Source organism: Mustela lutreola, chromosome 12, assembly GCF_030435805.1.
Source record: "Mustela lutreola isolate mMusLut2 chromosome 12, mMusLut2.pri, whole genome shotgun sequence".
Taxonomy (NCBI): domain Eukaryota; kingdom Metazoa; phylum Chordata; class Mammalia; order Carnivora; family Mustelidae; genus Mustela; species Mustela lutreola.
This window is the reverse complement of record NC_081301.1, coordinates 52,579,446-52,605,614: the sequence shown is the minus strand read 5'-3', so window position 1 is coordinate 52,605,614 and position 26,169 is coordinate 52,579,446. Positions and strand designations below refer to the sequence as shown.

Sequence of the window (26,169 nt, the reverse complement as noted above, 5' to 3'; positions counted from 1 at the left end):
TTATGTTGTCACAATTTCTTCTTTTAGCCATTCTGGTAGGTGTAGAGTACTATCTCACTGTGGTTTTGTTTTTCCTTCTGTTCCCTAATGGCTCGTGATTTTGAAAATCTTTTAATGTGCTTATATGAGATTTGTATGTTTTCTTTGGTAAAATGTATCTTAGTGTTTCTTGCTCATTTTCTAATTGGATTGTTTGTCATTTTATTATTGAGTTTTGAGAGTTTTTTAAAAAAACATATTCTGAAATCAGTTCTTTATCAGATATGTGGTTTGCAAATGTTTACCCCTATTGTAGCTTTCTTTTAATCTTAGAAAAAGGATCTTTTGAGGGCAAAAGTTTTTAATTCTGGTGAAGTTCAGTTTATTGATTTTTTTCTTTTATGGATTATGCTTTCAGTATCCCATCTAAGAACACTTCAAGCCCTAAGATGCCAAAGATTTTCTCCTATTTTTTTTTTCCTAGAAGTTTTACAGTTTTATATTTTACATTTAAGTCTGTGGTCAATTTTGAGTTAATTTTTATGTAAGGTGTGTGGTTGGGCTGTGATTACCAGAATGCTAATATGTCCCCCAAGACCCTTCTCCTGGTGTGCCCCTACCATGTAATTAATCTCTTCCTTTTGAGGGTGGGCAAGACCAGTAAATACAGGATCATTTTGGATGGGCCTGAACTAATCAGATGAGGCTTTTAAAAGAGGGTAAAGTGAGGGAGATCCTCTGTTGCTGGCCTGGAAGAAAGCAAACAGCAATGTTGAGAAAGGAGGGGTCCATCCAGCAACAACATGAGGCAGTCTTTAGGAACTGAGAGTAACCGTGACTGACAGCCAGCAAGCAAATGGAGACCTCCATTCTCCAGCCTTCAGGAAAGAAATTCTGCCACCAGCTTGAATAAGCTTGGAAAAGGACCTTGAATCTCAGACGAGTCTATAGCTGCATTTGACCCTTAATTTCAGTGTGCTGAGGCCCTGAGCGGGGCACCCTGCTAACCCAGGCTAGATCTCTTTGGTATGGACTGGCGTATCACTTGGTTCGTTTTTTAGACACAGACTTTCCTATAAGGTGTGTTGAAGGAAAGGAGGGAGGATTTCACAGTGCAGAGGGGCTGGGAGGGGTATCCTTGCTGGTTTATTTACTTCTTGTGCGTTTCAATATGAGCTGTTCAATGTGGCCCGTCTGCTTAAGTGAATTTACGGATTAAAATATTTTACATGGTGTAATCTTTACAATAGTTTGCAGTGAGTTAAAAGGTAGTCTTTAAAATCTTCTATATAAGGTTGTTCTTTTCCTGTGATAAAGTGCTTCAAAGTACTCTTGAACTTAGTATGAATTATGCAATTTTCTTTAACAAAAAGAGAAAGATTCCAAGTCTGTAGTTGGACCTTCTCTTTGATGGCAAGGGGCTGTCAAGAGCATTTTATTTGGAAAATTATTTTAAAAACCCTCCCAAACAAAACACGTTCTTTTACATCAAGGTAAAGTGACATATGCAAAAACAGCAATAACAACAGCCAAACTAACTGCTTTATTGAAGGATTAGGAAGAAAGCATTATGAAAATAGTGTTTGAAAATATGTCTAGAATTCTCAACTTTTTTTCTAAAATCGACCTGAATTTATAAAAATTTATTTAGGTACACGTAAAAAGTTGTGAAGCATAATTTCCTAACCAAAGTGTGTGTTTTGAAACTTTGTTAGAAATATGATATATTTAATGTAAAGTATATTTGTTAAAGGAAAGGTGAATTGGGGAAATCGTAGGGGGAAACAAAGCATGAGAGACTGTGGATTCTGAGAAACTAACTGAGGATTTTGAGGGAGGGGGTTTGGGGGTTGGGTAAGCCTGGTGGTGGGTATTAAGGAGGGCGCGTGCTACATGGAGCGTTGGGTGTGGTGCATAAACAATGAATCTTGGAACACTGAAAAATAAAAGAAAAAACAAAAAAGTGTATTTGTTAAAATAAAAAACACTGCATATTTAAAGAGCAATTGATGAATTCAGGGAAGTTGGAAATTTTCTAGCCCAAATTCCAGTTAAAGCTTTTGTTTAATTGATGGGATTGAAACATGAGTGTCATGATTCACAACACAGCCAATGGTGCCCTCTGTCACCTGCACCTCATCTTTCCTTGTTTTTACAACATTTTATTTATTTATATGAGAGCGAGAGAGAAAATGAGCCCAAGTGGGAGGAGTGGGGAAGGGAGAGGGAGAAGCAGACCCCTGCTGAGTAGAAGGCCCTATGCGGGGCTCAATCCCAGGACCCTGGGATCTAGACTTGAGCCAAGGCAGGTGCTTAACTGACTGAGCCACCCAGGTGCCCTGTGCATCTCATCTTTTAGCCATGTTTTGTAGGAGTGGTGCTGGTGGGGACTCAGAATTAGACTTCTGAACAGCAGTTATCACAGAAAGTTATACAAGATTTTTAAAATTATAAAACATACTTCTTTCACTGAAAATCATTAATAATAACTTCTTATTGGGAATAGAAGGTCTCAGGGATATTATAACACAAGGTTAAGCCCACTTCTTATGGCTTATTATGCTTAGCTTCAAGCCCTCATGTGGCCTGTTCCTTCCTTTGCTTGTAGTTTGTGCGAGGTTTCTGCAAAATTTTGTTTATGGTCCCTTCTACTTCTATTCCTTATTGATTCCTCAGAATTCTTGTTGGCTGGTGGCATTCTTAGCAGCTTTTAAATACACACACATGCACGCTACGCACATGCACACACACAGACACTCAGTGTGCAAAGCAAGGAGGTGGTTGGCGGTCAGCCATCTTGATACAGTCTCTCCTCCACAGCTTTCCGCTGGAATGTCAACGTGAAACAAAGAACTGTGGATGGGCCAGAAACCAAACGTCCAGACTGCAGAGTCCTATCGAGATCTTAGACTGGATCTTGCCCGGGAGACCATTACTATCTGTAGACTGCTGGCAATAGGCCCTTCAGCTCTAATTTTCTGCCCTACATTACTAAAATATTGGAAGGAGAGCAAATGAGCAACCTTACCAGAGTCACTCCTTGATAATGAAGAAAATAATTTTCCTTTAATTCCAGGTGCTCATCAACAAAATTTGATACTAAAAACTATGAGTGTGTTATCGCAGTAAGATTTTCTTCCTTGAGAATGACATAATAATTCACTCAGATGTGGAACTTCAGAAACAAGACCAAAGAGCAAAGGAAACAAAAAGGAGAGAGAGGAGAGGAGAGGCAGAGAGGGAGAGAGGAGGAGAGGCAAACCAAGAGACAAAACTCTTAACTCTAGAGAGCAAACTGATGGTGACCAGAGCGGGGCTTGGTGGGAGGATGGGTGAAATCCGTGGCGGGGATTGAGGAGGGTGCTGGTGATGTATGGAAGTGTTGACTCTCTATATTGTACACCTGAAGCTAATATAACACTATGTTAACTACCTGGAGTTTAAGTAAAAACTTTTTAAAAAAGGACATCATAAATAGGAGCTATTTTATTATCAGTGGGCAGTTCTGTTTTGTTTTGTTTTTATTATGTCAGTCACCATACAGTACGTCATTAGTTTTTTTTTTTTTTAAAGATTTTTATTTATTTATGATAGAGACACAATGAGAGAGGGAACACAAGCAGGGGGAGTGGGAGAGGGAGAAGCAGGCTTCCTGCAAAGCAGGAATGATGCAAAAGTTGGGTAATCATCCTTTCTGATGGCTGAGTAATATTCCATTGTGTATATGGACCACATCTTCTTTATCCATTTGTCTGTTGAAGGTCATCTTGTCTCTTTCCACAGTTTGGCTGTTGTGGACTTTGCTGTTAGGAACATTGGGGTACATATGGCCCTCCTTGCCACTACATCTGTAACTTTGGGGTAAATACCCAGTAGTGCAATTGCTGGGTCATAGGGTAGCTCTATTTTTTAACTTTTTATTTTTTTTTAAAGATTTTATTTATTTATTTGACAGACAGAGATCACAAGTAGGCAGAGAGGCAGGCAGAGAGAGAGGAGGAAGCAGGCTCCCTCCAGAGCAGAGAGGCTGATGCAGAGCTCTTTCCCAGGACCCTGGGACCATGACCTGAGCAGAAGGCAGAAGCTTTAACCCACTGAGCCACCCAGGTGCCCCTATTTTTTAACCTTTTAAGGAATCTCCATACTGTTCTCCAAAGTGGCTACACCAGCTTGCATTCCTACCAACAGTATATAAGGGGGTTTCCCTTTCTCCACAACTTCCCCAACACTTGTTTCTTGTCTGGTCATTTTTTGCCATTCTCACTGGTATAAGGTAGTATCTCCATGTGGTTTTGATTTGAATTTCCCTGATGGCTAATGATGATGAACATTTTTTCATGTCTATTAGCCATTTGTATGTCTTCTTTGGAGAAGTGTCTGTTCATGTCTTACCAGTGGGCAGTTGTGTTGTTAGAAAGTAAATATTCATTGGCCTCTAAAATTCTTTAAATTTGAAAGGGCTTTAATATTTCAATATTTATAAAATATTTAATATTTAAAGTATTTATATTATGTCTAACAATACCCATCAGAAATATTAAATCTTTGGGGCATCCGGGTGGCTCAGTAGGTTAAGTGTCCTACACATGGTTTTGGCTCAGGTCATGATCTTGGGGTTGTGGAATTGAGACCCACAGGCTCTGTGCTCAGTGGGGAGTCTGCTTCTGCCTCTCTCCCTCTGCCCTCCCCCTCTAAAATAAATAAATAAATCTTAAAAAAAGAAATATTGAATCTTTGCTTTATGAGTTAAAGTAATAATTTTCCTAATTTGATCCCATTATCATTACTAACAGCCAAAATTTACCAGACGGTTTACTATGTTCAGACAGGTAAGGACTTTCCAGGTTTTAATAGTGCTTTAATCTTCACAAAATCTTTATAAGTTTGGAATTATCATCCCCATTTTATGGGGATTTATTATATTCCACATACTTGGTATATCCATTTTACATGGTATATTTATATGGTAGATGGAATGAAGTATAACTATAGTTATATTTAAAGGGAAATATTTGAGGTTTTTGCTTCCCAGTTACTCAAAAATATAGATAAAAAGTTTGCTCTTTTGGCTTCTAGGCCTCACGACATTTTCCATTAATTTCTTCTCCTGACATCAGGTTCCCAAGGACTGCATTTCTCTCGAAATCCAGTTTTGAAGTCAGCCTAAATTACATAATAATATATACATAATGAATTACATAAATAATATTGTAGTGCACAAGTGACAGTCATCTACTGTATCTAAAAATTTTTTGAATTCTGAAAACACTTACCCTTTTCCTTAAAATGGCTAGGGTGTGGAATTTTATGTGGATTCTCTCCTCTTGTTATGTTGATTATAAACACTCCAGATTATCTCTGTAACAAAAGCCTGTTCTTATCCAGAAACCGTCTTTTGTTCTGTTTCTCCGGGAACTAGATAAGCCCCGCTGAGATACAGGTCTCATGGTGTGGCCAAAATCCCTACGGCCAAAGATGTTACGGCATAAATTCTCCAGTGCTGGGCGAGCTGATCACAGTATCATGCTGTTCTGTCGTTGTTTGCTGATATAAAAAAGATGAGATGTTTTAGTACAGAACAGAGGTGTGTTGTGAAGGGTTAGACCTTGGGAGCTTGATACGGAAGTCACTAGGTGCTCATTCCTTCCCCCTCCCCCTGCCCCCCGCCCCAGTGCCCTCTCAGTTTATTCAGAGGATCCTTTCCACTTCTTCCCACCTGACACCTTTTCTATTAAAGAGTTGGGTTTTTCACTGGAATCCTTTGTGACGTAGTTTGAATTACTTCTTAATATTGGCAGTTAACGTTCTTTATTCCTCAAAAGGTCTGGTGTTTCTTGGAGTAACTGTGATTTCACAGGCAATGCCCCTCCCCCGACCATGCTATAATATACTGTTTATGCCATGAAACATGCTTGCTGTATTTACCACTCTTCTTGTTGTTCTGAAAAGATATATAAGCATTGTAAAAAACCGCTTTCATCTCTCAAATGCAATACTGCTTTAAAAGATTTTAAATGTCTAACATTCTAAATCCTATGCAAAAAATTGATTATCATTATATTCTTTTTAGTGTTATAAAGAATAATATGTGGTATCTCTTAATATGTGCTGAATATTAGATTTAGTTATTAAAAGTAGATCAAGGAAGGAGCCAAAATAATTATGACTTTTGGTCCATCCCCCATATAAAAATTTAGGTGTAACTCCTCAAAAAAGTATTTTATTTTTTTTAAAAAGAGGTTTGAAGGAATATCATTTTTCCTTGAAGAGTATCATGTACATGAGAATTCATGAAATATGTTTCTCTAAATTTAGGATGTGGGATAACTTTGGAAATGTTGAGGTTTTTATCTTTGACTGTTAGAAGCCAATTCTATTGTGCCTTAACAGTGAAATCATAATTCAGGAGCCCATACTGACAGAAGAGTACTTCCTTTTTTTATTCAATAAGCTCTTATGCATGTTTTTGTACCTTTTATACATTTTAGGTCCTTATCCAACAAGAATATATGTATGCAAACCACCTATCACAGATTGTCTCATTAAGATCTTAATGGAGAATTTAAAAATAGAACTAAAGTAATACTACAATGAGATTCAGTGAGAGTGAGATTTTTGGAGGGCTTTCTTACACAGATGCAACGTAGTTGAAGGATGAAGAGAATGGCTTTGCCTTAGATTTTTAATTACCTGAGACTTACAACAGTTTTGGAAGTAGGCAAGAAAATGACCTTTCTTCCCAGTACGTGGAGGGAAAAAATGGAAGCCCAGAGAGAAGACGTGGCATTGTCCAACAGAGCAAGGCTGAGTAAGCAGCAGAGTGGGGACTAGACCGAAATAGGACTTGTGATACTTGGTTTACAACCTGGTGAAGATGAATGAATTATGGGTAGAGAGACACTTGTCATAGGAAGAAGCAGATAGGGTTTTATAGTTTCTAGGTTTTTTGTTTGTTTGTTTTTTAAAAGATTTTATTTATTTATTTGACAGAGAGAGATCACAAGTAGGCAGAGAGGCAGGCAGAGAGAGAGAGAGAGAGGAGGAAGCAGGCTCCCTGCTAAGCAGAGAGCCTGATGCGGGGCTTGATCCCTAGACTCTGGGATCATGACCTGAGCCAAAGGCAGAGGCTTTAACCCACTGAGGCACCCAGGGGCCCTATAGTTTCTGGTTTTTACATACCTTTGAAACCCAGAGAAATATTTTGTGTTAGTATTAGCTATAAGCTCATCTTGAAATGACTCAAAGTAAGGTAGAGATGTTCCCAAACATGAAGTCATACCATGCTCGTTCAATGTTGGGTAATAGAATTCTCTATTTGTGTATTCTGTCCTTTTGTGCCTACAGCTGTGCTTTTCACTTCTTTTTTCAACTTGAACAAAGTATAGTTAACAATTTATACATTAGAGTGTTAAGATTATAGTTTCCCAAATATCTTCATCCTTTCCTATAAGGTATTTTATGCCAACATACGGCTTCAACTTGGGGTTTTTAAAAATCTTTTCATTCATTCATTCATTCATTCATTCATTCAAACAAGTGCTCACTGTGGGCCACTAACATCCCTGATGATACAGAGATGATTAGGCATAGTATCTGGCCTAAGGAGCTCCTCAGTTTAGTAAAGAGAAACACGTAAACTAATACTTTTCTGCTAAAGCAATAAGCATTATGATAAAAGTAAGCATGGGGGGGCCCACAGAAAGCTAGAGTAAATGTTAACAGTGCCTTTGGGTTCAAAAGAGGTTTCTTGAAAGAGATGGTGTCCGAGCTTAATATTTTAGGGCAAATAGGAATTTATTAGGAGAAAAGGTGCGTATTTTCTTACTTTTACCTATAAGTAGTTAACCTACTTCTGTTTTTCAGACATTGTATACATTGTTTCTTATTCTTTGTTCACCACATTATTTCATGTACATTCAGAATTGCTCAAATATCTAGTTTCTCAAAGCTTTTCCAAATCAAACCCTTTGGATTGAATAGAATTTAGAAATTCTCAGACTGTCTACCATTTTACTTGCTTGTTGCTGTGTTTAGAACATTTTTTTTTCAGGTAAATAATACAACATTATCTTTGAATATGTCTTTGAAATATTTGTTTTTTTATTATATTTGAGGTATTTTGAAAGACTTTTTAAAAAAGTTGTGATAGCGTTCTTGGACTTACAATTCACTACTGGTTGCTTTAGAAGAAGAAGTCTGTAAAATATGATTAAACTGTTGTAACAGGGGTCTAATAATCCCCCAAATATAACTTATTTAGGGAGGAGAAAAACTTACACACACCTGTATTTTATTATATATAGTATAACACATGAGCAATCCTCTGTTATATGAATGAACACAATTATGCTTTTTTGTACAATGTAAGAATCACATTATTTTCTCTTAAACAAATTACAGGATTATTTCAGCTCCTTTTGTTTCAAACCATTTGTTTTTTTAGGTGGACTGAAAATTTTACTAACTCAGCTCATTTTGAAATATCTTGCTTATATATCCATCTATTGTATGTCTCAAGATTGAAATTTAGGTCAAATTACAATTTGAATTTAACTTCACAAAGAAAATAAGTGTGCCATATTTAAAAATTGCTTTCTAAATTTTAAACACAATAGATCAAAGTACATCTCATTTAAATATATACTCTGGGAAAGAAGTCTCAATTATTTTCTCCCAAACTTTCTTAAAATAGTCCCTGTTCTCAATATAAAATGTGAGGGTTAGCTTTATTATTTGAAAGAAAGATGAAAAGTTGTTTATATTAAAATTTTAATGATTTTGCTTTCAAATTATGGAAATTCTTCTTTGGGGACATCTTTATTTGAATTGTATGTGACATTATATTTATTTCTTAAGGCTATGATTAAAAGTTTCATGGATGTCTACCAGCTCGCAAGTGCTAGAATTGCTACATTAGAGAAGGAAATGACATCTCATCGGAGTCACATTGCAACGTTGAAATCAGAACTTCACACGGCTTGTTTACGAGAAAATGAAAGTTTACAATCAGTAAGTCCTACAACATTGCTTCTCTTCTTTGTCTAGGGTCACAAGTTTACATTCATATTTTTTTTTGTTCATGAGATTGCTTGCCAATATATATGATTTAGGGTAAGTGATCAATCAAGCAGTGTGAAATTGTTAGTGTGGAGAAAATTTTGAAGAAAGAGAGGCAATTAATTTTTCCATTGTATCATGTATAAAGATATGCACACTGTTAGCAATGCTAAAACACTACATCAAGATTCCTTTGTGTTTGGCAGCCTGGCTGACAGTTGGATTTGGCAGTACGCATAGTTAAAGCTTGCAACTGTCTGAAGATTCAGTGTGTCCCATTAAGACAGAATATTATTAATTATGCGTATAACCAAAATGGTAATTAGAACATGTGATTATTCTCTGTAGAAAACTAGACTTATCCATAATACATGCCTAGCTAAAGATGCATGTTGTGATTCATCTATATGATTAAAATTCAGTTTCAGCAGTCATTTTATGTCTTAAAATTTTAGCCCATGAAGAAATTTGGGCTCTGTTAAGAGTAAACAAAATTTTCTTCATTTGAAATATGTGTTTGGGGTGTATCAGAAAATGAATAAAGGAACCAAATGAACATTTAAAACTTTTCCTCCAAAGGCAAATATATCAACAGTGAGCTTCAGAAGGTTACCAATCACTGGATTGCCTTTTTTCCTTTTTTGGCCTGATTATGATGACTCAGGGTGACTTGTAAGGAAAACAGTATCACTTTTCTTTCTTTCTTTTTTTTTTTAGATCCAGTGCAGTAATTTATTTAAAAACAAAAACAAAAACTCAGTACACCAACACACCAGTAACTTAATAAAAAACTCCACATTTTGGAAATTAAGTCTTTTTTTAAAATATTTTTGCCTTTGGCTATTAACTCTTTTCCACTGATACATTCAACAGAAGAAGACTTAGTATTAAAGCAAATAGCTATGTGACTATGGGTTGATTCTATGGCCCCATTAGATCTCACTTCAGGTGTCTTCATCCCAATGAAACCTTTATGACCATCATATTTAAAATTGCAGCTACCAACCATTCCCCACCCCCAAACTCTGTCTCATTCTCACCCCAAATGGCCTGTGTACCTTACACCTTCCTGGCTTTCTTTCACGATAGCACTTATTCTTGATTGGCATAATTTGCGTCATATTTATTTGCTTATTATTTGCTCCCTATTCTCATAGAATATAGGTTCCACAGAGGCAAGCAATTTGGGGTATTTCTTCTCTGCTCTGATGGCACTCTAAAGGCAAGAACAGCCTTGCCCACAGTAGGTGCTTAACTGATGTCTCGTGAGTGAAAATACTAGCACTACGTCCAGTAAAATGACCAAACCAATAATTTGGGACCTGAGATGTTGAGTCCAATTTTTAAAAAAATGACTTTGTTAATTTCTTAATGAGAGAGTGGTAAATTTGATCTCCACCAAGATAAATTAAAATGAAGAGGAAACCTATTTAAAAAACTAAAGCATTTCAAATTTATTCTAGCCTTTCTCTGAAACATACCTCCATTTCTTCCTGTGAATGCTCTAGTCCCGTTGGTTAGTATTTCATTATACTGTCTAGGTTCTGTCAGCTTTATTGGGTCATACTACTACTTATTGTTTGTTACTGTTATGCATATAGAAGTAAATACTTGCATTTTAAGAAAGGCCACACTTGATAAGGTGGGATTGTTTCCCCCTGGATTCAAAAAAAAATTATATATATATTTTTTACCAATTATTGTGCTACTGATGTCATAATGAAAGTGTGCCTCTCTGTCATCATAAAACTCTACTCCCCAACCTTTCCTCTCCTGAACACTTCTGTAAGGATATGCTCATCATCTTGTTTGTACGAGGTGGTTCACCCTGGCTGTGATTCTCAAAAGGGGACATGTGTCATGTGAGAAACTCCCAGCAGGTTATGATTTGTCATTCTAGGAAAACGCTGCCCTATCCTGTATCCCTAGGGGTGTTTACTCTGATCTCTTTCCTTAGTTGAGACTTAAGATTTTTTGAAACAGCAATAAGTTGCTCTAGTAATTTTATTTTTCAAGACATTTGTGTATGCCTTTCAACCTTGAACTCCTTCAGAATGCTCTGGGGGAGGTGGAAAGAGCCTCAGTCTTTGTATTTCATAGAGAAGAGGTGATAGAGTTTCTGAGATAGGAGCAGAGGCTTTTGAATTATACCCATTAGGAATATAATCAAGTGTAAATAACAGAAAACCTGATCAACGTGATTTGAAAAATCCTGGTTCTGTGTTTTTTCTTTTTCTTTTTTTTTCTCACATAGCAAGAAGTCTAGGTATAGGTGGCTGTTGTCCTGTGGCTCTTGGTGGTCTAGCTTCTCTGTGATTTCTCTGCTACTCTCTAAGTATCATAAGACAGCAGCCAGCTCTAGGATTTATAATCACATTCAAGTTATGAGGATGGGATGGCCCAGCAATATTTGCTTTTTATATATAATAAAGCCTGAGAAGGCTTTTCCTTTAAAAACCATTTAAATGTATTTACATAGATTTAATTTAAATATTTATAAATTTTAATATACATTTAATAGATAATAGATATTAAATATATGGAAATATATTTATTTATATATTTAAAAAAGGAAAAGCCTTCCAAGGAAGCTCCAAACATATTTGCACTTACATCCCATTGGCTGGGCCACCTGGCCACTTGTAGCTGTAAGGTAATGAGTCAAGGAACAGGGGAATTAGGAATCAATAGTGTGTGCTAAGTCAATAAATCTGGATTTAATTTCAATTCTATCAATTGCTCATTGTGTGGCTAAGTAGGGTCTTCATCTGTAAAATGGGGTAATGGTCCCACTCCTTAACAGAGATGCTGGGAGCTCCAGTGAGAAGTGTTGAAGCACTTTGCTTTGTACTTACCGAGTAGTCAGTCCAAAAAGAAAAAAAAAAAAGTTGGCTATTTTTTTTTAAGATCTTATTTATTCATTTGAAAGGGAGAGAGTAAGGCAGAGAGGGAAGCAGACTCCCTGCAGAGCAGAGTCTGATGCGGGGCTTGATCCCAGGACCCTGAGATCATGACCTGAGCCGAAGGCAGAGGCTTAACCCACTGAGCTACCCAGCCACCCCAGCTATTATTTTTATCACCATTATCTTGATAGAAAGTAATTGGATTGCACCACAGGAAAAGATAATTTACTAACCTTCTGTCTTCGGTTGCAAACCCTGTCATTTTGTTCTGCCTCCTACCGTAGCCTTGGACTTGTGATTCCCCCTCTGTGATCACCATCAGTATATTCCAGTGACTGAGCTCTCCATCCTTTCTGCAGCCCGTATCCCTTCCTTTCATTGACACATTCTTGAAAAGTAGTCCACTTGCTTCTTCTGTATTCTTGTCTCCCATTCATTCCTCAGCTCTGCTGCTATCTGACTTTGGAGTCTATCAATACACTGAAACTATTTTCTCAAAGGTCGCAAATAGTTTTCTGCTTGCTCCCATTCATTAGTTCCTTCTCATGCCTTTTAATCTTTCTGCAACATATGAAGCTTTTAACTACTTTCTTCTTTAAATGCTCACCTCCTTTGTTTCACTCGTTATTGACTTTTTCTTTGGCTTTCTGGTCTCTACTTACTTGAGCTCTGCTTTCTTTGTATTCTTGCTTCTTAATTTTTTCTTTATCCATTAGTTCAATATTTATTCAGCATCTACTCTAGAGCCGGCATAATTCTGGTCCGAGGGACATTATGTGAACCAAAACAGACAATCCTGCTCTCATGAACTTAAAATCTAACAATGGAAGAAATTATTTTCATATAATCACTCTAATATGTAATTATTAACCAGGATAAGTGCTCTGAAAGAAAAGAACTGAAGCATGTAAGAGTTTTTGAAACAAATGAGCTTACCCTAGACTAAGGTAACAGCAAAGCTTTTTCAGGGTCAGTGGTGCTTGAGTTAGTATCTGAAGACTGGGTAGGAGTTATGCAGAAGGACAGCAGTGGCCCAGATCAGGAGGAGGAATGGGAACATCTGGAAGGTCCTGTGAAGGACAGAAGAAACTGAGAAATACCGGTGAGGCTAGAATAAAGAGAGCAGAGCCAAGAGTGGCCTGAATGAGGTAAGGATGGTCTGGAGAGGGACAGAAGTCAGACTTTGTCGTCCTTGTTTTAAGAGCAAGGGAAAAGGCATCGGAAAACTTTAAAGAAGGAGTGACTTTCTCAAATTTTTTTTTTTTTTTTTTAAAAGATCCCTTTGGCTGTGGTGTGAAGGAACAATTGGGTGTGAAGAACAAGAGAAAGGGGTATGTGAGATAATTCCTGGACTTTTTCCTTTTGGAAATGGAACAATGATCTCATTTACCAAGAGAGAAACAATGGAATAGGAAGGAATATTGTGAGTTTAGCTTTGAGTATGTTGAGTTTGAAGTACCTCTGAGACATCCAATTGGAGAGATCAAAAACGCTGCTTGGTAGGGAATTTAAGCCAGATGCCAACCAGGAGGTATGCATTTTAGGTCATTGCCATATAGATAGGACTTGAGGCTGTTCACAAGAGTGAGACCATATGTAGGGATGGTTTATAGAGTAAGAAGAGAAAAAGGCCTAGGTATGAATCTTGAAAAACTCCAACATACAATGCTTGAGAAGAAGAAGATAAGGTTAGAAAGGAGGCTGTGAAGGAATAGGCAAAGAGGTCAAAGGAAAACCAAAAAGGTGTGATGCCATGAGAATGGAGTGTTTTAAAAAGGGTGGCGTATCAATGGTGTCATATGCTGCTGAAGATCAAGAGAAAGGAGGATTGAAAATGGCCTTTGGATTTAGTGGATGGAGGCCTTTATAACCTTAGCAAAGTCTCTTTCAGTGAGAGATGGAGAGATAAGTGAGAGTTGACCAGAAAAGAAAAAAAGACCGTGAATTCAAACAACCATCTCAAGGATTTAGCTGTTAAGTAAGAGAGAGGGATGGAGTATTCCGAGCAGGTTCAGGGAGTTATATCCTAAGATGGGAGCGAATTAATCATGTTTCCATATCTTCTTAAATCTAGGCCTCCGAAAGTCTGGTTTGGGCCATGTTCACTGTACCGTCTACTTTTATCATTTCAGTTTTTTAAAAAGATTTTATTTATTTATTTGAGAGAGAGCATGACATGGGAGAGGGTTAGAGGGAGAAGCAGACTCCCTACTGAGCAGGGAGCCTGATGCCGGACTCGATCCTGGGGCTCCAGGGTCATAATCTGAGCCTAAGGCAGTTGCTTAACCAACTGAGCCACCCCGGCGACCCTAACATTTCAGTTTTTGCCGTTTTGTACTCTAGGTATTTTTTGACTAGTGTTTGTATGATATCTATTTTTCCTTCTTTTCCTTTTATCCTATCCGTGTTTATATTTATAGAGGGTTTCCTGTAGAAAGATGTAGTTCAGTTTTGTTTTGTCTAACCATTTGATAATCTCTGGCTTTTAATAGGGTGATTAGACCACATACATTTAATATGATTATTGATATTTTTGGATTTTTATTTGCCATTCTATTTGTGTTATGGGGACAAGTGCAAAAAGACATGGTTTGGGCTCTTATGTGTTCCTCTTCTAACAAGGGAAACAAACACGTAAGCAAATCACAAAAATAGTTATGTGTAAAATCTAGGGAGCACATACAAAGGAGGCATTCATTCTGCCTAACGTTGTCAGTAAAAGATGAGATGTTTGCAGGAGCTTTTGAAGAACGCATAGCAATCTGACACCTTGTTAAGGGGGAAGACCAATGAAAATTGCTATTTTACTTGATTTGACGAATAGGCCTTATGGATAGAACATATGTTTAATGAGTTAAATGATGGAAGAATTTTTTTTTTTTTTTTTAAATATTAGAAGATGTACTGTTGCTTTAGCTCCATTCCCCCTCTCAGTTAAAGACAGCCAACCCACGCACCCAGCCTGTACCCACTGGAACCTGACACTGCTTCCAACAGTCACACCAAACCCCATCTTCCCAATCCATTCTCCCACCATCCAATCCATGCCTTGTACTCTATAATCTGACTTGATTCTGCCTCTGGCCATTTTGCTATTGATGTTCTTATTTGGTCTCTCTAGTATTTGCTATTTAGGCCATTCTCAACGCTCTAGCTCTCCTTTCTAATCCCTGCCCAACCCCCATCACCTCCTTCCCATGGGCCTTTATCTAAGGTTTTAGAGTCAAGCAGGCCTGAATGTGCATCCTGTCTGTGTTATTACCCATACAATACTCTAGGCATCAGTTTCTACATTTGTAACGTGTAGATACAGTGGCCTACATTGTAGGGTGGGGTTTGAGGATTAAAGACACTGGCATACTAGTAGATGCTCAATAAATTTCACAATATGTTTCATTTAATAAATCCAGTAAAAACATTTTCTGATAGTTACATACACTTCCCACAGCTAAGCTTTACATAGAGTTTTAAAAAATACATGTATCCATGAGGAAATCTTTTGACAAGGAGGCAAAAGAACTAAAACAAGCCTTGAATCTGTGCTTTTAGCTCACACTAAGTCCGATATTAATGACAGTTGCTGTTATTACTTATTTAATGCACTGAGGGCAGTCCATGTACGTTCATTAACCGTCTTTTCCAGCCATTTAACTATGTGAGAATGAAAAATAAATATTCATTATTAATAAAGAACAATACATCATGGGGTTGTGATGCAGAGAAAGAGATTGATCAGACTGTAGATGTGAATCGTCCTCTTTAGAAACTTTTTATCCTTCTTAAGGTGACATTTTCATTTTTGTCCAGCAACAGATACTAACAATGCTGGAGTGCATCTAGGGCTCTCCTCCGACATGCACTTGCCAGTATTTTCACATTTTCAGTATGTTGGTCTTTGACCCATTAACGTAGGGCTGCTCTGGGGCTTTTAGCTTGAATAACAGTAACCAGAAGGGGCTTCCGGGGAAGAGATTTCAAGTCACAGACAGCCCTGGAGAGACCAGGGCAGCAATCAAAGCCAATTACTTGTGGGTGTTTGGGGACCGGCACACCCGCGGCTGGGGAGAAACACGTGGCATTTCAGTCCGTGAAACAGGAAATGCCAAACACAGACATGCTGCTCTGAGTTACGATGCCGCAAGCTACAGTATTGTTTTTCCTCATTTCCACTCTGTGTTTAACCAGTATGTTTTTAATTCTATGCTACTTTTTTTTTTTTTTTTTAAGATTTATTTATTTATTTGAGAGAGAGAAATAGAGCCCTTGGGAGGGGCAGGGGGCAGAGGGAGGGAGAGTCCCAAGCAGGCTCTGTGCTGAGCGTGGATCCCGACATTGGGCTGAATCCCATGACCCTGAGATCACAACCTGAGCCCAAACCAAGTGTTGGTCACGTAACCAACCACACCACCCGGGCGCCCCTATAGTACTTTCTTTATGAGAAAATAATGAATTACGAATTGGAGGAACATTCCAGTTAGTATCTTCGCAGGAAGAGACCTTTGCCTATTGTTCAGATTATGTCAGATTCGACATTTGTCAAGTGGTATCATATTGTTAATAAAGGTCAAAGATTTAGATATTTTGGTTATAAGAATCCCCTGTCTCTTAAGTTTTCAAATAATTTTTTGCCACATTTGTTTCATTACATTTCTTGAGAGAGGAAGGATTATTTGTCTGTATTAGAGTTGTGTGGTTCAAGAAGCCGACAATTTAAGTAACTTACTCTAGTTAAGTTGCTCTCATAAACATTTAAACATTTCATCCCGGTTGATTCAAGATGTTTACTATTGAGATTTTTAACTATTCAAGAAAAAAATAATTTTCTTAAGGGAGCCCTAAACTGTGACTTAATTTGAGAGAGACTGTGCAGTGCTGTGCAGTACAGATACTGGAGCCTTGCTGACGGGTTTTTACTTAGAACCCAACAGATTAGAATCCAAGGCCTCTGTTTCCTTGTTTGGTGCTTTCCTATGAGAATGAAGTGTGGGTTAAGGCAAATCTCGGGCGCCTGGGTGGCTCAGTCAGTTAAGCATCTGCCTTCAGCTCAGTTCATGATTCCAGGGTCCTGAGATAGAGACTCGCATCAGGCTGTCTGCTCAGTGGGGGTTTGCTTCTCCCACTGCTTGCCCCCCTGCTTCTGTTCTCTCTCTCAAATAAATAAATAAAGGCTTTAAAAGAAAGACAAATCTCTACCGTCCTCACACTTCAGGTAGTGGAAAATACACTATGATACAAATAATTAAAAAGAATGATATTGAGGTCAAATCACAGAGTGCTGTGAGAACACAGAGCCTGGGAACCTGAGGCAGGCTTGGGATGCCCCACCTGAGGAATTGAGATTTTGGTTAAAAACATGAAGCAGTGGGTGTTATACATAACTAATTTATTGTTGAACACCAAATCAAAAAGTTATGATGGACCATATGCTGGCAGCTGAACATAATAGTAAAAAAACCCATGAAGACTAAGTAGGAGGTTACCTCACACTGTTAGAATGGCTCAAATGAAGAACACAAGAAACAACAAGTGTTGGTGAGGTTGTGGGGAAAAAGGAACCCTCATGCACTCTTGATGGGAATGTAAGCTGGTGCAGCCACTTTGGAAAATAGTATGGAGTGTCCTCAAAAAGTTAAAAACAGAACTCTTGTAATTGCACTAATGGGCATTCATCCAAAGAATATGAAAACACTAATTCAAAAGGGTATATGCACCCCTATGTTTATTGCAGTATTATTTACAATAGACAAAATAGGGAAGTAGCCTGAGTGTCCAGGGATAGATGAATGGATAAAGAAGATGTAATATATATATTCAATAGACTATTACTTAGCCATAAAAAGAATGAAATCTTGTCATTTGCAACAACACACATGGATCTAATGAGAGTATAAGGCTAAGTGAGATAAGTCAGTGAGAGAAAGAGAAATACCATATGATTTCACTTGTATGCAAAATTTAAGAAACAAAACAAAGACAAAAAAGGAGACAAACCAAAAACCAGACTCTTAACTAAGAGAACAAACTGATAGTTACCAGAGGGAGGTAGGTGGGGGGATGGGTGAAAGACGTCTAGGGGATTAAGAGTACACTTAGTTATTTTTTCCCAAGATTTTATTCATTTATTTCTCAGAGAAAGAGAGAGAGAGAGAGAGACACAGAGAGAGAGAGAGCAAGAGAGAGCACAAGCAGGGGGATCAACAGGCAGAAGGAGAGGGAGAATCAAGCTCTCCGCAGAGCAGGGAACCTTATGGGAGACTTGATCCCAGGAGGCTGGGATCATGACCAGAGCTGAAGGCTCTGACTTACTGAGCCACCCAGGCATCCCAAGAGTACACTTATGATGAGCACTGAGTAACGTAGAGAATTGTTCAGTCACTGTATTGCATGCCTGAAACTGATTTAACACTCTGTTAACTACCTAGAATAAAAATTAAAAAAAATACCCCAAAACTTAACACGTTAGGAGTTGACAGGGGAAAGCAGGGGATGCTCCAGGAATGGAAGGCTGTCTTTGTGACTGGAGCAAAGCCGATGAGATGGAGAGATGAGCTGGAGGAGGGCCAGATATGTGCGGCCCTAAGCGCGATTCTCAGCAGGCTGGGCTGACTGTGACGTCTCCCATCAGCTCCATTGCAAACGTCTACTGCCTTTGCTTTATGTATTTACTATTTATTCTCAAAGGTCACTGATATTTGATGCTGTAACAACTCTCATTGGACCCTTGTGCTAAATACTGCCTTACTTAGATGCTTATTAAATTCTCCCATATTTTTATCACAAGCTCCAGCCCCTGCCTCTGAATACTAACAGAGCTAAATAACGGAAACAAAATACCACTAAGTGGGACAGACCGGTCAATGTGCAGACATTTTCCTTTGATCCTTGACATACATATCCAGACTTTTAAAGGTTTCTCATATTCCAGAAACTCAGGCTTTGGTTGGTGTAGTATATAGGGACCTGAAGGTTAATCATGCATATCCCACTGGCCACACACCTCCTTTCTAGTCTTTTAGTTCTCATATGATGCAGTTTAAAAAGAGCTACTTTCACGATGAATGATGTCTAGATAGCAACTTAGGGACATGATATCCTAAATTCTACATGTATATCAACAGACACATATAATATACTTAATTATGTTAAAATATAACATACGTCTATAGTAATAGACATTTTATGTTAGCTATATTAAATTTTGTATGTAAGTATAAATATAAAAATATATTTTTATAAAATACATGTTACATAAATATAAATATATATGTGATGAAATACTGTGAGGGTCAAGTGTGGAGTGGCAGGAAGGAAAGTTTCAAACTCAGACCATTATCATCAATCAGTGAATTTTCTGTACAATCAGGTTGTAGAAAATACAGATGGTAATTTGACAGTCTAATGCTCTAATTATTTATATTGGTTGTTCAAAGAGGAGCAGTGAGTGACTATGCTTATGAGTATCTCTCTTACACTTTCATCTTTCTTACAAAATTGGGTTCTTTGGGGCGCCTGGGTGGCTCAGTGGGTTAAGCCGGTGCCTTCGGCTCGGGTCATGATCTCAGAGTCCTGGGATCGAGTCCCACATCGGGCTCTCTGCTGAGAGCCTGCTTCCCTCTCTCTCTCTCTGCCTGCCTCTCCATCTACTTGTGATTTCTCTCTGTCAAATAAATAAATAAAATCTTTAAAAAAAAAAAAAAAAAAAAAACAAAATTGGGTTCTTTGAGGGCTTTAGCTGGCAGATTCTCAGAAGTCTCCCCTTCAGTTTTCTGAAAACAGTTCAGACTCACGGGCGTCCCAAACTGAACATGGTCTTCACCTCTGTTGCTCCCCATTTCCGCACATTCTCCATTCCCTATGTTCCTTATCTCTGACATAACTATTCACCTTGCAGCCCAAGGCAGGAGCCTTAACATTGTCCCACTTCCTGTCCACCACCAATATTCAGTCACTCACTAAGTCTCCCTGTTTCTACCACCACAGATGCCTAGGTCCATTCTCACCTTTCTGCCGTTGTGATCACAGTAACTTTTCTTTGGGTCATTGCAATGGTCTTCCAGTGAGTTTCTGCATATGTAGTTTTCCCCTTCTGTCTGCCGTGCTTTAGTGGCAGGCATTACCTTTCTCACACACAGATATGGGCAGGCCATAGCTTGACTCAAAACACATTTTGGCTCTAAACTTTCTTCCTGATAGAGTAAAAATTCTTTATTATAGACATTCAGGTATATGCTGACTCTATCTGGCTTTTAGTTCATCTCCCCGTTGGCAGAAGTAAGGGTTCCCTTTGTTATGCTCATTCATCACGGCTTTTATCTGTCTGAGCACCATATAGTGCTTTGGCTTATGTAATCACATAGTTGTGTAGGTATTACCATATTGTGAGTCTGTGAGGTCATGTCTTACTTATTTTTTAAAATTCATTATAATGATCTGATTTAGGAAGTGTCCGGTTGATTTGAATTGAACTTAATTGGGAGAATACTCCTTCAGTAACTTTTATTCAATACATACTTGTTATGGAACATATGTACTTTGCACAAACCATAATTCCCCCCTAATTTTTCCCACACAAAATATTCTGAAATTAATTCTTACCAAACTATGTTTCATATGCTTCTCTAGCAAACACGTAATGAGAATGAATAGAGTATTATTGTGTATTATTGTATCTATGATAAAAATTTTAAGTACTTTCAAATAATATAAATTGTACATTTCATTTCCTATTCACAAACAAAAACAAAGACCCAAAATTATTTGTGACAAGGATCATTTTTTTCAGCATACTGCTTAAATAATTTTAAACTTTGTCAGATTTTTTTGGGACCCCTGCTTCTGTATGTTTACCCTCATACACAGAAATTGACCAGTTTAATATCTTTACTCACACAGTGGGTACTCAGTAAATGTTTTCTGATAATGGTGCTATACTAAATTAAATTGAACTGTGCATGGGTCTGCCAAAAGTAAGAGTATGAGAGGTTTATTTCTGAAGTGGAAAGCTTATTTAAAAAAACAGATTTCCTTAAATCCTTACCTCATACCATCTATGAAAATGAACTCAAAATGAATCAAAGAGCTAAATAGGAAAGCTAAATTTTTTAGTAAAAAACAGATAAATTATGAGCTTGGATTCTTAGATATGATACCAACAGCATAAGTGACAAAAGAAAAAATGGACAAATAGGACTTAATCAAAATTAAACACTTTTGTACATTAAAAAATACCCTACAGAATGGGAGAAAATACTTATAATTATATGTCTGAATGGGATCTAATATGTAAGGTACTCAACAACAAGAAAAGAGAAATGAACTAATTTTTAGAATGGGCAACGGACTTGAGTAGATACTTCTCCAAAGAAGATATACAAATGACCAATAAACACAGACAAAGATACTCATTGTCATTAGTCAGTAGGGAATGGAAAACAAGACCATGATGAGACACCACTTCCACTGGCGAAGAATACCATAAAAAAAAAAAAAAAAAAGAGGAAAATAGCAAATATTCACAGCAGCACTGTTCACAGGAGCCAAAAGATGGAAGCAACCCAAATGTCCATTGATTGATGAACAAATGTGGTCTATACTCAGTCATAAAATGGAATGAAGTACTGATACATATTACAACATGGACATACTCTGTAAACACTGAGCTATACCAAAGAAGTCAGGCACAAAAGGCCACATATTGTAGGATCCCATTTATATGAACAGGCATGTTCTGTCTCCGTAGAGACAGAACACGGATTAATGGTTGACAGGAAGGGGGAGGAAGGAATGGAGAATGACTGTTGCATGGGGATGGGGTTTCTTTTTGGGGTGATGGTCAAGTTCTAGAGGTAAGAGGTGGTGATGGTCACAGAACACTGTGAATGCACTTAAGTCATTGAATTGTAGACTCTAAAATGGTTCCAACGGTAAATTTTATGTTGAGTGTGTTTTATCACATTAAAAAAAATATTTCTTTTCAGTCTTGGGTGTTATGGATTGGAAGCTAGAGTTTTGTTTATACTGAGTGGCAACATGTTGTGCTAGGAAGCAGCATGACGGAATCGGAGGAGACACAGGTTCCAGAACAACCTTTGTTAACAACTCACCATAGAGGTTTGGGAAATAAATCACACAATCTCCTTGGTCTTGATTTTTCCTGGCTTTAAAATGAAGGATTTCAAGTAGATAAAATCTCAGTTCCCTCTCAGTTCTAACATTCTTCAGCTGAAGTTACCAGTACTGATTTTCACTGTTTAGATTCTAACTATGTTTCATTTTGTTCTTGCTTCAATTCACAACAATCAAATGAGCGCCTGTTTCTAAATTTATAACATAATTATATTTCGAGTTTGGTTATATTCGATACCAATAACCCATTTATAAATGTATACCAGTTCTATAACTCTCACAATATAACTTGTAACAAGGTAGTCAGAAAGTCCCCAATGTAATCTGAAAATGTATTAGTGTATTTGCAAGGAGTATTTCCTTTTTTCATGCAAAGTTTTTTTTGATATTTAATATGTTAGGAATGTGAACTTTTAACTCGTCAAACTATTGTAACATATTTGAAAATTATAGTAATTTGATTAAAATGTTGCCTATAAGGCAAAAGGTTTAGTTAATAGAATCCATATGTAATTAAAATGCAGAACTAAATGTAATCAGACTCCAGTGACTAGTGCCTTCGTATTGATAGTTTTACAATGGCCTCTGGGGTTGAAAGTTTAAATGTTGCAGAATGCCACAACACCGTAGAAAACAGCCTCAGCTGGCAAGTTCGCTTTCTAAAGACATCCACAGTTACGGGAGGAGATGTGTGTATTGCATTGTGGATTTTCATCATTTTAGGAATCTCTTTGGCAGGTGGTAGAGGCACGTGACCGGTGTGCTGGTGGAGAACCCCACTCAGCCATGTTCTTCTATAAACAGCCCGAAATGAAGATCCCTGCTCAGAGCCGAGCCATGGCCTTCTTTTTTCTTTCTCTCTTTCATTCTTTTTCTTCTTCTTCTTTTTTTTAATAACAGTGTTGCTTAATTTGAGTGAATTCATTTGAATCATATGAAATTTATAGACACAACACTCTGCACCCAGCCACAAAAAAAAAGTCCAAAAAATTTTTTCCTGAACTTAAAAAAATTATTTTCTCTGGACAGTTTTAAGAGTCGACATCCTGTGTTAGAGCTCTCTAATCATCACCAGCACAATTTACAATCAGAACACACAGAGAGCCAGTTTCGACCAGCTCATCTGTTGATCTTGGCAGGCACCCTTCATCTCACTGTGTGCAGCTGCCACTCGAGAGTTGGGGGGACTCAGTGGAGAGCCTGAGGAGGGAGGGGTGCAAGGCTGGTCAAGGCATGAGCGTGGAGGCCTGCTTCATTTCAACAGTTGTATGTTGCTTAAAAAAAAAAAAATAGTCTTTTTATTTTACTGCCCCTCCTTCTTTTTAACCTGAAATTAAACGAGGACCTCTCATGAGCCACTGCGCTCCAGGCATAAGAAATTGTAATGTCTGGCTTGCAGAAACTGTCCCGTCAAAATGTGCTTCTGATTAGGTGGCTTAATTACAGCTGTGAAAACAATGTTGATTTAGGCCTCAAGATTCCAGGGCATGTCAGCCGTTACTAGCTAACCTTGGACGGCATCCACCATTTTAAAACCCTGTACCATTGCAGTCACCCTGCTTGACAACTTTTTATTTAGGCAGAGAAGTTGCCAGAAGCAACACATTTTTATGCAAAATGTTGTTCCATGCACCATCCCAACTGCGCCGCCATTAGCGGTCATCAAGGAGATAGTCAGTTTTGCACCTCGATCAAGAACGGGGGAGTTCTGTATGTAAAAACAGTAAGTTTTGAACAGTATTTTTAAAGGGTTGACTGACATAAGAATTAATTTTAATTCCTTTAATTCAGTTTTATTTCAAATCCAGCATGTTGGTTTAACCACCCAATTTTATTACACCTAAATTTTCCTGACAGTTTCATTTGCTGTGAGGAAATAAAATTGCAGTTTTTTTTTTTCAACAGGGGAAATAATGGCCAGTTTTAAAAATGTTACGTTTGAAACTTCCCTTGCCTCAAGCTGGTTCAGACGCAACCTCAGTTTACTTTTGGAAGGAAACGAAGCTCATTAAATAGTTTTTAATATTTTAATATAATATAAGTATGTTTTTTCATAGTGAGAAAGTTTATTAGGCTCATGTATTTACACCTGCAGGGGAAGTGAAAGACTTAATAATTAGATGGTTCCAATACTTTGGAATTTTCAGTGCAATTGTCACTGACATCATAAATATTGTAACTACATATTTATAGCAGTTCCCATTTTGTTGGTGTCTAAAACTGTTACATGCTCTGAATGACTTTTTCTTCATCAATATTTTAAGAAGGGCACATCAGATAAAAAGCAGGGCCAAGAAAGGAAGGTGGGTAGCTGGACAACAAACCTAAGGAGCCGTAATTCTCATAATAATTTTGGAAGAAACTTGTGCTTAAAAATGCATGATTTATGCCAAACCGAATACCCAAGAGAGAGCTAAATGATTTCTTTAAAATGAAATCTCCCACACCCAAGACATTAAATCCAACGAAGTGGGTGGTCAAGACACATCTTCTTCTACTAGTCAGACTCATTGAACAATTGACTGACCGGACCGCGTATAGACAAGGCAACTTTTGTTCAAGTTGAATTAAGAGTTAATACATAGGTAATTAACTGTGAGGAGTGGATGGGGGTGAATAGTTGGGTTGATGAGGCAGTATGTGTGTCTTGAAAGCGAGAGCTGGACCACTGAATCAAAGTAGAGTTTAAATTAGCAACCCCATAATCTAAATAATATCAGTAACATCTTAATTGCCAGATATTGTGTAGGGGCATCTACATCTATGTCATCTAGTATTTAATTCAGTCTTCAATCTTATGGGCAGAATGTTATTTCCCCTTATTGTAGATGAGACAATGCAGTCTCAGAGAGGTGAAGTAGTTTGCCCCAAATCCTGCTGTTTGGAATCCATAGTGAAAAGTCTACCTGTGTGTCCAGAACCCAGGCTCTAAACTAAAGCTGGAAATAGACAGTTTTCCTGGAAAATGGATTCTAAGTTATGAAGTGACAGGGAAGCATTAAGAATGACCAAGCTTATGTTGAGCGTGACTTTAGGCTGGTAAGAGACAAGAGGATTTAAACTTGAATAAAAGTTTTACAGTTTTCTTTGGAAGAAAAGCTAATTTTTTTTCCTTTCAGGAAAAAAAAAAGTGACTATATATGAAGACTGACAAATTCACTAGGTCTGTGCCCTTTTACCTAGAACAAAAAGACCTTCCTTTTTCCTTCTGCTTTACGTACAGAGAATTGAAAGTGTAGATCCTTCCATGTTATACTATTTTGAAGATTGGATATTTGCGTTTGTTCTTAAGATTCTACGTTAGCTAAGAAATTGTGAAGAAATAGCTGTCTTAGTTTCCCAGAACTTTGGCTTAGGGCATACTTTGATAGAATCTGAATTCAGCTTATTCTTTTGGATATCCTTTTGTTCTCAGTGTTTCCCTGACACCAACTGGAAAGATACCCTTCCAGAATGTAAGGGGCCAACTAAGGTTATAGCTTTATATTTCTAGTCTCCACCATCTTATTTCTGATAAGTTCTAACTGAAAATGTGAATGATTGAAAAAATGTGTTACATACATCGTATGCAGTATAGATTATATCTAATTTTATCATGAGGGAGAGATTGTGTTGGTACATCATTTTGCTAATCCCTCCTGGGAGCTTACGACTTAATTTTAAAAAGTATTTTATTAAATAACATTGGATATTATAGATTCTTACAATTATAATTATGAATTCCCTAGATGTTTTGACCTTTTTTTTATTTTTTTTTGGTAATACAACCTTTTTTTTGAAGAAGAAGAAGAGAAAAATGTCTAAGAAGGAGTTTTGAATCTAGATTTGTATGTATATCTAAATAGCTGTTCTGTATCTTACTCTTCATAGATAGAGATATTCATTTCTTGGAGTATTGTTATATTTTGCCTATGGAGTAATTTTATTTTGAAGATCTTATTTCATATACTTATATTTCCTAATCCATAGTTATTTGAATATAAAATCCTCCAATTCCTTAAAATAGGCTTAAGTGTTTTTTGTAAAGCGGGTAAAAAAACCAAGAAATTTCAAGTAAGGTTATTAAAATTCCTCAGCTTTTAGGACTACATTGTTTCTTCTTTTA

At 37.4% G+C, this 26,169-nt stretch overlaps 1 protein-coding gene across 8 annotated transcripts in view; it reads left to right on the top strand.

Moving 5' to 3' along the window:
• The window catches only part of CCDC171 (coiled-coil domain containing 171), a 299,073-nt gene that overhangs the window by 245,814 nt on the left and 27,090 nt on the right, over window positions 1-26,169 (top strand). For 4 of the 8 annotated variants that reach the window (XM_059141859.1, XM_059141860.1, XM_059141858.1 and 1 more), the window contains one exon: window positions 8,836-8,988. The exons of 2 other annotated variants lie outside the window; for them this stretch is intronic. In XM_059141859.1, coding sequence (XP_058997842.1) covers window positions 8,836-8,988 — 153 coding nt within the window. Of the gene's footprint in view, window positions 1-8,835; window positions 8,989-13,215; window positions 13,342-26,169 lie in introns of those variants that run through there. 2 more of the 8 variants (XM_059141864.1, XM_059141865.1) reach the window with 2 other exon arrangements.